At 36.5% G+C, this 14198-nt stretch overlaps 1 protein-coding gene across 20 annotated transcripts in view; it reads left to right on the top strand.

Moving 5' to 3' along the window:
• The window catches only part of TRRAP (transformation/transcription domain associated protein), a 154701-nt gene that overhangs the window by 60016 nt on the left and 80487 nt on the right, over positions 1-14198 (top strand). For 19 of the 20 annotated variants that reach the window (XM_073362108.2, XM_078854548.1, XM_073362109.2 and 16 more), the window contains 9 exons: positions 592-858; positions 1652-1858; positions 2930-3088; positions 3169-3303; positions 3509-3619; positions 4521-4667; positions 8932-9145; positions 9798-9923; positions 12064-12210. In XM_073362108.2, the coding sequence (XP_073218209.1) occupies positions 592-858; positions 1652-1858; positions 2930-3088; positions 3169-3303; positions 3509-3619; positions 4521-4667; positions 8932-9145; positions 9798-9923; positions 12064-12210 (1513 nt within the window). The remainder of the gene's footprint in view (positions 1-591; positions 859-1651; positions 1859-2929; positions 3089-3168; positions 3304-3508; positions 3620-4520; positions 4668-8931; positions 9146-9797; positions 9924-12063; positions 12211-14198) is intronic. The other variant, XM_078854559.1, reaches the window with a different exon arrangement.

Raw genomic sequence — 14198 nt, 5'->3', positions numbered from 1 at the left:
ATTTCAACATATTTTTTACAAATGAAGGCTTGCTGTGGCAACCCCCTGTATCACCTATCTCTTGGTAAGAAGAGTCTCTACAGACTCCTAGAAATGACTTGTGCCTCATTATTATACCGGTCGGCAAAGATAAGATAGTCACTGTTGAAGATATTTTAAAGGCCAGATCTTCAGAAGTGCTCAGCTCCCCTTTTTATAAAAATGTGCTCACTTCATTTAGTTGCCAGAGTGGGAGCTGATCTCTTATGAAAATCTGGCGTCCGTTGTGTGTGCTGAAGACTTTTGAAAACCTGGCCCTAAATGTAGATGTATGTGCATACAGTGTAATCAAAGATCATTTGGGCAATAGAGGAGAAATGGACAGTAGCCCATTTCTTTGGAGAGTGCTGATAGCTGGTGATAAAATTACATTGTTCTAAAAGTCATCTCATCTGTTGCTGTAGATTCCAACCTGTAAAAGTATGTGTTTTTTTTATAGACTTAGTGAACTATATTTGTCTTTGTAGTTGGTAATGTGTGTGTAGAGCTTACAAAGATATTTCTTTTTTTCTCTCTCTTCTCATCTTGCTACCCCTCCACTCTTGGGTATAGGTACTTGACCCAGAAAAGCAGGCAGACATGCTGGATTCACTCAGAATTTATCTCTTGCAATTTGCAACACTTCTTGTGGAACATGCCCCACATCACATTCATGACAATAACAAGAATCGGAACAGCAAACTACGACGCCTGATGACCTTTGCCTGGCCCTGTCTCTTGTCTAAGGCATGCGTGGACCCAGCGTGCAAGTACAGTGGACATTTGCTTTTAGCACACATCATTGCAAAATTTGCCATACATAAGAAGATAGTGTTGCAGGTAGTGTTTACAAATTTGCACTAATATGCTAAAAGGATGCTGATAAGTACTGTTTCTGGTGTACGCTTTCTTTAATCCATTATTTTGTTCTGTAATGGAGGGCCTGTCATGGAGGATGAAGATGTAGTTTTGAATAATTATTATACATGTGATAACTAAAACCGCAAGAGCAGATAAAATCACACAGGGAGCAAGTATAGAAGGAGCAGGCCAAAGACCAGCACCTTGTGGAGTATCTACAAGAAGGGAACTAGTGAAGGTAGTAGGTGAGAGAGGAGAGTCACCTGGGAAGCTCAGCAGGAAGAGGGGCTTGTTCCTGGTAAAGATGGCAGCAAAAAGATCATGAAAAATGAGAATTGGACTTAATGTGGAGAAGATCATTGGTAACTTTAGGGAAGTTTTAGAATATGGAGAAGGTAAAAGGTAACTGACAGGTATAAAGGAGAGGGATGAAGGCACTTCAAGATCGTGGGCGTAGATGACACTTTCAAAGAGCTTAGAGATGGGGGAATAAGGGAGATGAGGCAGTGAAGAAGCAGATAATATTTAGAGGTCTTTTAAAATCAGGGCATTAGTGGTATCATTTGAAAGAAAGGTGTTTGAGAAAGAGGTCAAGGGATTCATGGGGGAGAGAATATAAGAAAACAGCATCAGACACTGGGGAAAAACAGGATAGCAGGTAGGACAAGGGAGTGAAACTACCGTTTATTCAAGGAAAAAGCTCTTAAAGAGCTGTATTATTCTTTAGAAGAAGAGGTTTGTATCATGTTTAAGAGGATCACTCCTTTTTTAGGTTTTTCACAGTCTTCTAAAAGCTCATGCAATGGAGGCTCGAGCAATTGTCAGGCAGGCAATGGCTATTCTAACTCCAGCTGTGCCTGCTCGAATGGAGGATGGACATCAGATGCTGACTCACTGGACACGAAAAATCATTGTAGAAGAGGGCCATACAGTTCCACAACTGGTCCATATTTTGCATTTAATAGTACAACATTTCAAGGTATGTATACAGTGACCAGCCGAACAATTGGACAAATTATCCTAGATGCCTAGGAGATATAATACAGATTAAATAAAAATTAGTGAGATTCAAATTATACAGCAGAGAACAAATATTTAAAGGAGATAGTTCTCTACGCACATGTGCGTACTACAGACATTTAAAGCTGAAAATGTCTGCTGTTAATGTACCAATATATCTGGCCAATTCTGAAATGCCTCTGTCTCTTTGAACTTTTGCTTTTACATTGTTTCATCTTTCCCTTTTCTACTAACATGTCCTCTGTATTTTTTGTTTGTTAAAGCCTCCTCCACCCATATATGGTCATTTAAAGAGTCATGTTCCCAAAAGCGCACAAATGCCTGAAATACCAATTTAACTTAAACAAAGGGTCAGTTTGGTCTTGGTCCATAAGCACTTTTAAAATTAGCTTGCACACGGTATGAAATAGCGTAAATAGGGAGCCAACTGAAGAGCTAGTAAAACATTTGAAAGCAACAATGAAAGTGAAGTTTGGAGTGGTTTGTTTCCAAAATGAAACACTAGATAGGTATGATTCTTAGGCTATGTCTGTATTGCAGCTTATGTCGGCATAACTTATGTCAGTCAGGGGGGTGAATAAAATACACCCCTGAGTGACATAAGTTACACTGACATAAGCACTGGTGTGGACAGCGCTATGTTGGCAGGGGAGCTTCTCCCACTGACGTAGCTACCGCTGCTTGCGAGAGAGGAGTAGTTAAGCTGACGGGAGAACTCTCTCCTGTTGGCTTGAGCAGCTACATTAGAGCTTAGAGCAGCTACATTAGCAGCTGTACTGCTGTACGCTCTCTCTAGTGTAGCCATAGCCTTAGTCTGGTTTACCTGTGGGTCAGGGAAAATCTGGTCAGAAATGTCTGTTTTACCAAAGAACCAGCTTCTTGTCTTAATTCTAGAGGGATGAGCATGGTACAGATATAACCAACTCTGGGCTTAAATGCAATTAATTTACCATCCTGTTTTCTGTGTAGTAGGGAATATGTAGAATATAATTAGTTTACATGTAACATATTTATGAATCCATTTCTACAGGTTTATTACCCTGTAAGACACCATTTGGTGCAACATATGGTTAGTGCCATGCAGAGGTTGGGTTTCACTCCTAGTGTTACAATTGAACAAAGAAAACTGGCTGTGGACCTTGCTGAAGTAGTCATCAAATGGGAATTGCAGAGAATTAAAGATCAACAGGTAGGAATAGTAACAGTCTTGATGAACCTCAAAATGTTGTCATGAATTTTTTTTAAATGTGTGTATCGCTGATATTTCAGCCAGATTCAGATATGGATCCAAGTACAAGTGGAGAAGGAGCAAGTTCTGCCTCATCTTCTGTTAAAAGAGGATTGTCTCTTGATTCTGGTCAAGAGGTGAAACGATTCAGGACAGCTACTGGGGCAATAAGTGCAGTAAGAAATATTCAGTTTCCTTTTGTTCTTATAACCAGCAGTTTTAAGATTAAGTAACCTTTATGTTCATTTTCCTTCATAATTTTGTAGCCTGCTCACTGTTAAACTACGATTAATTCATAGTTGTGCTTTATATTATTATTTAAGCACAATTTATTATGTACCATTACCCCTCTTTTTTATTGAACAAAAATTGTGTGCACAGGTATTTGGACGTACTCAGTCGTTGCCAGGAGCTGATGCACTTCTTTCCAAGCCAATCGACAAGCAGCATACAGATACTGTGGTCAACTTCCTCATTAGAATTGCTTGCCAGGTACTGTGTGATTCTGAAATGCATGTACCAATGCTTCATTAGTGTTCAAAAATGCAAATAACCTTTTATTATACACTCTGGGATAAAAGTATAAACTTCAACGATGGCTGTCGTCTTCTGAAAAGTTTGGAAATTGGTATGAAAAGTTCATATGAAAAACATAGGGTTGTGCTGATTTTTATGTAAATTTTTATTAAAAGTATTCATGTTCCATATCTTTGTAGTTATACTCCGAGATGTCTGGATAGCTGATGAGACATTTAGATGTAAAGAACTTTAAGACATTGACTTGTTTCTGAGATACAAAAATATATTTTGGAACAAAACTAGAGCAGTTATTACTTAGGTTTCTACATGCCGAAATCACATGATCAGTGGGTGAGAAAACTATGTCCTACTGACTTGCACTGAGATGTAGTCTCTTAAGTGCCTAAGTAACATTGGAAAATGTGGCTTAGACTCCTAAGCCACTGAGATGCTTTTGAAAATTTTACCCACAGAATAATTTTAAATGTGAATAAATTAAAGAACTTTAAACTGCTCATTGGCAAATTGTGAGCATGAACAATTAAATTAGTCAAAATAGTTCCTGTGAATTGTTTGCTCAGCTGTATTCTTCGCATAATACATTTTAAAATATTGTTGCAACCTGACATTCCTTTGAGAATTTTTTCAGAGACTAGGTAAATCCGTTAACATTTTAAAAACAGTTTGTATATAAACACAATACTAGCCTTTTGTGTAATACAGTATCGTGACTGTGTTGGTATAGTTACTTTAGCTAAGCCTTTCCAAAACTAGACAATGATATGCATATGTAGGATGTATAAAAAATTAATGAGTTATAAAGATCGTGGTTATAAATGGTTGTCATTCTGCAGTAATTTTGATTAATTGCTAGGTAAATGACAACTCAAACACTGCTGGATCTCCTGGAGAATTGCTGTCTCGACGCTGCGTTAACCTTTTGAAGACAGCTTTACGACCAGATATGTGGCCAAAATCAGAACTCAAACTGCAGTGGTTTGATAAACTGCTAATGACTGTGGTAAGTTACATTCCAGCCCTATAGAGCTTTAAGATTCAGTAACACAGGACATAATTGAGTACTGGCTTAATAAGATATTGAAGGTCTTTAACAATTTACCTATTTCTTGATAAGTCAGTATCCAAGAGATCTATTTTATTTATAATATGCAGATCTTAGGTTTAGACTATATATTGAAGATAGTAGCACAACATTGATGTAGAGAATTTTAAATTAAATGTTGTCCATTTAATTACTAGTTTAATCACTGTCATTACTAGAACTAATGAAATTGATTTATAGGTTTTTTGAGTAATTATTCTTGTCATTTTTCTTGACAAGAGGATTTAGGTAAAAGTCAACATTTGGGAATGGAAGTGCACGTTAATAAATGTTAGAATCTTTCTGTCAAGCATTTGTAGCAATGCTAGTATTGTTAAATAATTTTAGTTTCTTTGTAGAGTCATTAAAACTGATTTTTGGTCTAACATGTAATGTAAATACTACATATAAAATCGATAGAAACAAAATAAAGGAAACAAATAAGCTTATGGATCTGTTTGCACATGCTCAGCAGAGACTTATAAAAGTTTGGCAAGTAAAGTCGCTGAAGATTCTATCCGTGCTGGACATGCTCCAGCCTAGGGCGGCAGGACTGTCTCTACAATTGCCCCTCTTGGCAGCTGGGAACCGCTGAGACACCCGGCACCAGAATTAAGAGCATGGAGGCAGTTCCTTCATTGTTCTCAGTGCTTCCTTTGCTGATGCCCAAGCAGGATGAAGGAGAAGGGAGGAGGCTGTCTGACTGGAATGCAGAGTGTTGAGGAATCGGGTCTGGGGATGGCGAGTAGGGAAACTGGGACAAAGGTTGGTGGAGAAATGACTGGTGCAAGGAGTTGGTGGTGGTACAGACCTGAAGAAGAGCTCTTTGTAGCGCAAAAGCTTGTCTCTCTCACCAACAGAAGTTGATCTAATAAAAGATAACACCTACCTTGTCTTAGTGAAAGGTTGGCATTCTATACTTAACAGTGAAGTTTTTAATTATGGCATAGTTAAAGCATGCTATTAACGTAAAACAAATTAACTGGGTTAAAAAAAAAAGTCGTGATAAATTGCAGTTTTAATTACACTATTAAATAATAATAGAATACCAATTTAAATTTATGATTAATATGTAGAACACTTAAATGTATTTTTGTTTTGTTTTTGAGTGTTATATGAAAAAAAAATATGTAAAACTTTAGAGCCTACAAGTACAAGCATGAAAAGGCATACAAATGTTTAGCATATCTGGCATGTAAATTTCTTGCAGGGCTGGCTACAACAGTGCCATTCGAATGCCTGTTCTCACTTTCAGGTGACATAAATAAGAAGCAGGCAGGTAAATGTAAACAAACTCATTTGTCTTAACGATTGGCTCAACAAGAAGTAGGACTGAGTGGACTTGTAGGCTCTGAAGTTCTACATTATTTTGTTTTTGAGTGCAGTTATGTTAAAAGAAATTCTGCATTTGTAAGTTGCACTTTCAAGATAAAGCAATTGCACTACAGTACTTGTATGAGATGAATTGAAACATACTATTTATTTATCTCTCTTTGTAATATATAGTAGATAGATATAATATATTTGTAATAAAAATAATATAAAGTGAGCACTTTACACTTTTCAGTTACAACACAGAATACAATCAATATATCTGAAAATGTAGAAAAACTACCAAAATATTTATAGTCAATTTAAATTGGTATTGTATTGTTGTTTAACAGTGCCATTAAAACAGCAATTAATCGTGACAGTTTTTTAAATCTTGTGATTAATTGATCTTTTTTAGTCATTTGATATCCCTATTTTTAATACATTACATGACAGTATGCCATATAATATGCCATTACAATACTATAAACTAAGTTATTTGTACCATACTACTACTATAAGTAGTATGAACTTTCTTATTGTGGTAAATATGTTGGGATCACTTTTTGGTTTCCCACTGTGGAATAAAGCAGTGGCAAAGCCTACTTCGCTGCAATAGTAAATGAATTTAAGATTTTTAAAGAGTACTTTTACCATGATTCCTTTTTCCAAATGTTTAGAAACTGTACATTACTGGTGTGAAGATAGTTGCTTTTGTAATCTTATTTTTAAAAGGTAGTCACTTAATAATTTTTTCCTCCTACCATTGGGGCTGGTTTAGTTCACCTCTGTTTAAAGGTGGTGAATGCTGTTATTTTTATATACCCTTGTACATTTGGCTTTCAACCTCTGTAGTTGATGATGCTTCATCATTATTCATTACTCAAAACTCTACGTATGCTTCTCAAAAATACTGTACAACTTAACTAATGAGAACTCCCATTAACATTCAGCACTTCAGGAGCAAATGTTATCCACGCTGAATACATGCACAATTACTTAACCGCAATTCAGCACATCATTTTCTCTTCAGTCCTACAAATTAAACACTGTACCTATTCAGCTTTTTGTCAGAATTATCTCCCACCCACCTTTCTTGGTCTCAGTAATGCCAATGCAAATATATTATCTGAGTGCAGGCCTTACAAGGTATTGGTGGCTGAGCAGAAATAACAGGACTTGGGTAAAACAAGACCGCACTTGAATATTTCTGTGAATAGAAGATGCAGGGGCTTGTACTTAGGAATAAAGCTGGGCCAAGTTTTATAGCTGTAACTTTTTTCACTGAAAAATGCAATTTTGGGACAATTTTAGTGAATTGTTTGTTGAAACAAATAAAAAAGAACGTTCAGAAATCTCTGAACAAAGTTTAACATTGATGATGCGTCTTGTTTCAATTTTTCAGGCTATATTCACAAGGGGGATTTTAAGCACAAAAACTGGAGGAGGAGCAAGAGAAATAGGTGATGGTAGTGGTGGTGCCCCCTTATAACATTTAGGCTGGTGGTTAGGTCACTCACCTGGGATGTGGGAGGTCCAGATTTGAATTGCTGTTCCGGAGCAGGAACCTTGAACCACTGTTCCTCCCCTCTTCCCCATGTGAGTGCCTAACCTCCAGGGTATTCTGGGGATGGGGCTCTCTTAATTTCTCCTGTTGTTGAAGCTGTTCCATTTTTTACAAAATACTTAAATATTCAGTGAAGTAGACCTAGGAACCAAGTATGTCCTCCTCCCAGATGAGGTAAGTCCTCTGAACACTGGGCTATAGAATCATCCTCTGTTTCTGGCCCAATGATTGCTCAAGTATTTTATACGAAGATTCATCAGGAAAGGTGAGACCCCCGTCTCAGAATATCCTATAGCCTGGCAGTTAGGGTACTCACTGGCAGCGGGGCGACCTGCATTCAAGTCCTTGCTCAGGAGTGGAGTCCTGGAGATTGTTACCCTTTTCCAGATAAATATAAGAACATAGAGTAATGGTGAGGATGGCAAATTTACTTGCATGAGCAATTGAGAGAACCAGGTTGTCTGGGACTTCCAGTTGTTGAACTGTAGTCTGTCCTAACTCCCTCCAGTGCTCTGGAGAAGAAGTCTTCCAGTTTGTCATCTCTTGCAAATCTTCTACTTTCTTATTGTGGTCCTGTAGGCATCACAGAGTTGGAAAAGGCAGAGCTCGCTGCATCCAGCAGCTAGTAGGCCAAAAAAAACAACAAAAAAAACAGGCAGGAAGGTGGGTGGCCCTAGTGCTTATATAACATTTAAATGGTAAGCTAGCATTAGGGCTCCTAGGCACTACAGTAATCCAAATAATGAATAATATCCTTCTGCTTTCTGTTAGGTGAAGTCATACAGCCTAATTCAGTGTAACAGTGGTTATATTTTAGGATGGGAGACAGACAAGGCTAGCAAAATCTTTTAGTTTCCACTCATTCAGTTGGTTTAGTTTCAAACATCCTGTTTCTTGGCTTGAAGCACCCATTTCTCATAAGCGCTTCTTTTAAAGGTCCATCAGAATAAGCTGTTTTATACCTGCTTTTCAATATCTTTTTCTTTAAGGTATTTCCACAGGCAAATATAGTGCAGCCCATTGTTCCAAGCAGTGTCTAGCTAGCCATTTTCTTTGCTTCTTTCACCACTCCTGTAATGTTAAAACGATGCAAATAGGTAAATTTCTGCTATGCAGTTAGTGGCTTCCAGTATCTCATATTTTGCAGATCTGGAAAACATGGCTGTTTATAAGAAAATGGAATTGAAACTCTTGTAATATGGAAGCCTGGAATCATATTGTTGTAGATTTTACACAGGTTTATGTGAGCTAACAAGTCTAATACTCTTTTGTTTGTTGTTTTTTCCCGTATATGTGTTCTTCTAGGAACAGCCCAATCAGGCCAACTTTGCCAACATTTGCACTGGGCTAGAGGTCCTAAGTTTCCTATTAACTGTACTGCAGTCTCCAGCTATCCTTAGCAGCTTCAAACCTCTGCAACGAGGAGTAGCAGCTTGTATGACATGTGGAAACACCAAGGTTTTGAGGGCTGTCCACAGTCTACTCTCTCGCTTAATGAGTATATTCCCTACAGAACCAAGTATGTGGTATTTTCCTCCTCCTTTTTCTTTTATCACTGCATAACTTAAGTGGTTTGGGGGAGGGGGGGCAGGGAGAGATTTCTGAATATGCTAATCTTCTGTTTTATGTGTTCTGCATTTTATGATCCATTTTAGCTTGCACTTTCAACCTCTGTTAAAAAAAAAAAAAAGTTGCAATAAGTAATCATGTGGAATACATCATTATCCATTGACATAAAAACTTAATAACCTGTGGCAGTCATTACTTTGACTCAAGAAATGCCTGCTATAAATTTAATGTCTTTTGCAATTACCATTTTTCTGCTTTGAAAAATGCTGTTTTTCAGTAGTTGAACATCACTGTTTTACTAAGACAAGAAAGAGAAATTGGGTGTAAAGAGAGGCTTTAGGTAACATGGAACACTTGACAAGGATAAGCACTACTTAGTCATAGCACTACTAAATTAATCGAGACCATCTTATTACTAGGAAAATTTTAGTGAGCATACTGGGGAAGTGATACCCAACACAGAGGCCACAGTGGTTGTATAATAGATACAGGGTTTTTTTTACATGCAAGTATGGAAGGTTCAGAGAGAGCCCCTTGTACTGTTTTAATAACTGTAATATTATAAAACTTATTTGGTTTTTATGTTGTCAACTCTGTCTCAGGTACTTCAAGTGTAGCATCAAAATACGAAGAGCTGGAATGCCTATATGCTGCAGTCGGAAAGGTTATCTATGAAGGACTTACTAATTATGAAAAAGCCACTAATGCTAATCCTTCCCAACTCTTTGGTGAGTTTCTCGTTCTTCTCGGACATGTCTATAAATTGGCTCGCTAATTAGTGTGTTCTCTGTCATTAGGTTTTATTTTATTTTCTGTAAGGGGGTTGATAGCCATGTAGATAGTGTTGTGTGCCGCCCTGGGAAATCTGGATGTAGACATGACCTTGGGAAGAAGGCTGACAGCCTTGAGGAATAAGACTACAGGGCTCATTGCATTCTATCATTCCCAAGCAGCTGGCTTGAAGATAAGTGTTGAAAATGGATACTGATGGCTGGATAGGTGCCTTAGTTACTAAGGGCACATAGGAAGGAGAAAAGGCATTTAAACTAACAATGATGTAAAGTAAAAGCTATTGGAAATTTCAGCTGGAGCAGCCAAAATCCTCCAGTTACTATTTTTTGGGGCATAAGATCATGGGTATTTTAAAAAATGAAGTAAATACACATAAATGTTTTTTGTCCAGTATTTTTCATTTGAATACAAGCACCAGTTTGTTGAAAGCATCAAATGTTAGCTGATTTAAATCACATAAGAGTCTTCTTTAGAACTTGGATTCTGAATAAGTGAAGAATCCCAGATACAGTACACTCTCTTTTCAAAAGGTAACATTTCTGAATGTATTTTTATTAAGCACATTTTTGAAAAGCTGAAACACATTCCTAGTTCACTATTTATTTACACTGATTAAACTACCAGGGAACTAATCTCCCTTTAGTTCTTGTCTGAATGCTTGACTACAACTGAGATATGTTGGAATGATTAGACAGTTTGGCTGGTCATAGCAAGTTTGGCACAGAATTGGTTCTGTCAATAATGCAAACTTGAAATTGCACGAGTTAGAAAAGCTTGCTGCTTTAAATGGCAAATGTCCTTCAGTATCCTAGTTTGTGATCTGTGTAGACAGGTGTAATTTCACTTAGGGAATTGCCTATTTGTCAGGTGTCAGGATGTGCTATACAACACACTAACCAAGAAAGAGACTTTTTATCATTTGTCCAAAGCACACTCCAAGGTTAGATTCTACTGTTTTCCCTGAGTCAGTCTATATCTTATCGATTATAAAAAAGCGGTCCAGACTCTTAACAGAAGATACCAGAGTATTTGTGAGGGGTGGAAAAGGAGGGACAAAATAAAGTAAAGCAGTCATTCTGTCTGTTAATAAAACACTTAAACTCTAAATATTGTTTTGGGTTATTTGATGAATTATGAAGTTGCAGAAAAGTAGGAAATGGTTGTTACTGCCAGAATAGGGTTTCTAGTCTATCTGTATACTGTGTGAGGACAGGTGTTGCTATATATCTTGTAAAATCAGCTGCCATACGTGAACACCAACATACTTCAGAGGAGCATCAATCTCTACATTTATATCCAATATATGTGCACAGGCATTGTTAACAAATATACAGTTTGAGGGGGAAAATACATATTTGTTCTAATACAGACACTTAGGAAGCGTCTTTAATACTAAATGACAGCTCCTGCATAGCTCGAGTATGTACCCTTTTAATTATGATGATTTCTTACCTACTTAGTAACTGATATATGAAACTAATTAATTACATTCTGGGAGGATTACATCTGTATCCAACAAGTATGATGCTTTATTTTCATATTATGGGATTTAAGAACTGACATGTTCCAAGGCATGAAAAAAGCCATTTAACAAGGCAAGAGTCAACTATTAGATATATTTGGGGTATTTCTATTGCAAAACTGAGCTTTTGACTGAGTAGAAAGGAATGCTTTGAGAGAGATAAATAGCGAAATATTGCCATTAATCTTGGTTTGCTAACCTTTTCCATCATGCATCTGCATAGATTTCCTGTCTTTGTAACAGGGATAGCTGCATATCCAAGGTAGGACACAACTGTCCAAAAGTAGAGCACTGCGCCTGTCCTTTCATAGGACGAGTACAGAATTATTTAGTTTACTCAAAACAGGGCATGGTGTCCCTAGCCTCTGTTTGCCAGAAGCTGGGAATGGGCAACACGGGATGGATCACTTGATGATGACCTGTTCGGAAGACAGGATACTGGGATAGATGGACCTTTGTTCTGACCCAGTATGGCCATTCTTATGTTCATCTGGTTACCCAAATTATGAATGATGATTTTAGTTGTCTTTAAAGAATTTTTATTTATATCTTAGGTACTTTAATGATTTTGAAGTCTGCATGCAGTAACAATCCAAGCTACATAGACAGACTGATTTCAGTCTTCATGCGATCCCTACAGAAAATGGTCAGGGAACATTTGAATCCACAGGCTGCATCAGGAACAGCAGAAGCAACCACAGGTAATAATGCAGGTTAATAAAGATTTTAAGTAATGTAGTGCATCCCATCATAATGCAGAGATTTAGAGTGGTTTTAGCTGCTTGTGTATTTAAGGTTGTGAATTCCATAGTGCGTTGAATGATTTGAAAATAATCCAGTAAAAAGTGAGAAATCTTGTTGAAAGTATCGACTGGAAAAAAGTAACATTTTGTGTGTTCTTAATACCTGCTGAACAAAACTCTAACATAATATTGAGTCAAACATCACTTGGTTAGTAAATGTTTGAAATGCAGTATATTTAAAAATTATTGGATTCTTCAGGAGTGTAGATTGACAGTTCTCTGCTTTCAGGGACTCTTAAAATAAGAGGTGTAAGCTAATAGTAGTGAAGCAGTTGTTTGTGAAATCCGTTTGCTCCGAGTTGGTGCCCTTGTTATCTTCTTACAATGGTGACTTTATCAGTAGATGGAGTTTTGTCTGTCATCAAATGACCCAAATCATGTGTCAATAAAAAATGTTGCTAAAGAAATACAGTGATATTAAAGAACAAAATATTTCAATTAATGGTGAATTTGCTGAGGAAAATAGTTTGGAAGAAGTACTTCCAATATTAGATTTCTAACTCGCATTCTAATTACACAAAAAAAGAACCTTGTGAATTGAGACTAATCCGTGAGTAACTCATTGCAAATTATTAAATTTGGCAGATAAGCAAGTCAGGAAATTAACAGAATAAGAATACTGCCTCACAAAATATTGTTTTCATTTTGACAAGTTTAGCTTCAATTATTTATACCTCATGATTTATTGGTATACTGTAATATTTGTCAAAGTATTATTAAAATGAGGCCTCACCATACCTTTCCAACTGAATTATTTTCACATGGACATGACCAAAGGGGAAGGCTCTCCTGAAGAGCACTGTGGGCCATTGTTTTGGGTATGGTACATAGACAGACTGTTTTCAAAGTGATTATAAGGATTTGTATCCATGGTAACATTTTCTGTTAATTTGTTGTTATTTTAATAGTTTTCCCTAGAATTTTCCATAAAGTTGCACCCATAAAGAGTCCTTTAACCATGTTATCCTTAATTGCAGGATGGATTGATTTAAATCAAGGCAATTTAAATCACCACATGGAAAGCCTCCATTTAAATAATTGATTTAATCAACTTTTCCACTTGTATTTCAGTTATTTTCTGAAGAATTCTCATTGGTTGATATAACTAGTAAAACATGTTGATTTACAACTAAATAGAACCTTTATTCTAGATTTGGTAAATCTTTTTGCTACCTAGCAAACTATATACATTTATTTAAGCAATTATATAGCTTAGTATTTTCTGATGCTTATTAATTGTACATTTTCAGTAGGTTAGAAAATGTTGAATGATATATTTACTAGAAAATTAAGTTTTTTATTCATGATTTGTCATGCTGCATTAGGATGGTAACTGGAATTTAATTAAACACAAAACCACATATAACATTTATTTTTATTAAGCAAAACCTGAAATGTTTTGGATATATAAACTTCTCTTATCAAAACATGTTTCACGTTGACAACTAAATTATAATTAGGCCTTAACATATTTTGTGTTACGTTTATTTTTAAAAATAAACCTTTTCAAATGAAAGCTATTATAGTTTAAATAATAAATAAAAAACCCTATTTTTAATTTTTTTATTTAAAAAAATCATTGATTACCCACCCTGCTTAACTGGGTAGGTGGTAGTACTGCTGAAAAGGATCTGGGGGTTATAGTGGATCACAAATTGAATATAATTCAACAATGTGATGAAGTTGCAAAAAAAAAAGCTAATATTCTGGGTGTATTAATTTGAATGTTATATATAAGACACTGCAGGCAATTGTCCTGCTCTCCTCAGCACTGGTGAGGTCTTAGCTGGGTACTGTGTCCATTTCTGGATGCCACAACTTTGGAAAGATGTGGACAACTTGGGGAAAGTCCAGAGAGATCAACAAAAATGATAAAAGGTTTAGAG

The sequence above is a fragment of the Lepidochelys kempii genome, chromosome 10, assembly GCF_965140285.1.
Source record: "Lepidochelys kempii isolate rLepKem1 chromosome 10, rLepKem1.hap1, whole genome shotgun sequence".
In the NCBI taxonomy this organism is placed as follows: domain Eukaryota; kingdom Metazoa; phylum Chordata; order Testudines; family Cheloniidae; genus Lepidochelys; species Lepidochelys kempii.
The sequence above is the reverse complement of the archived record's forward strand: the minus strand, read 5'-3'. Positions and strand labels throughout refer to the sequence as shown.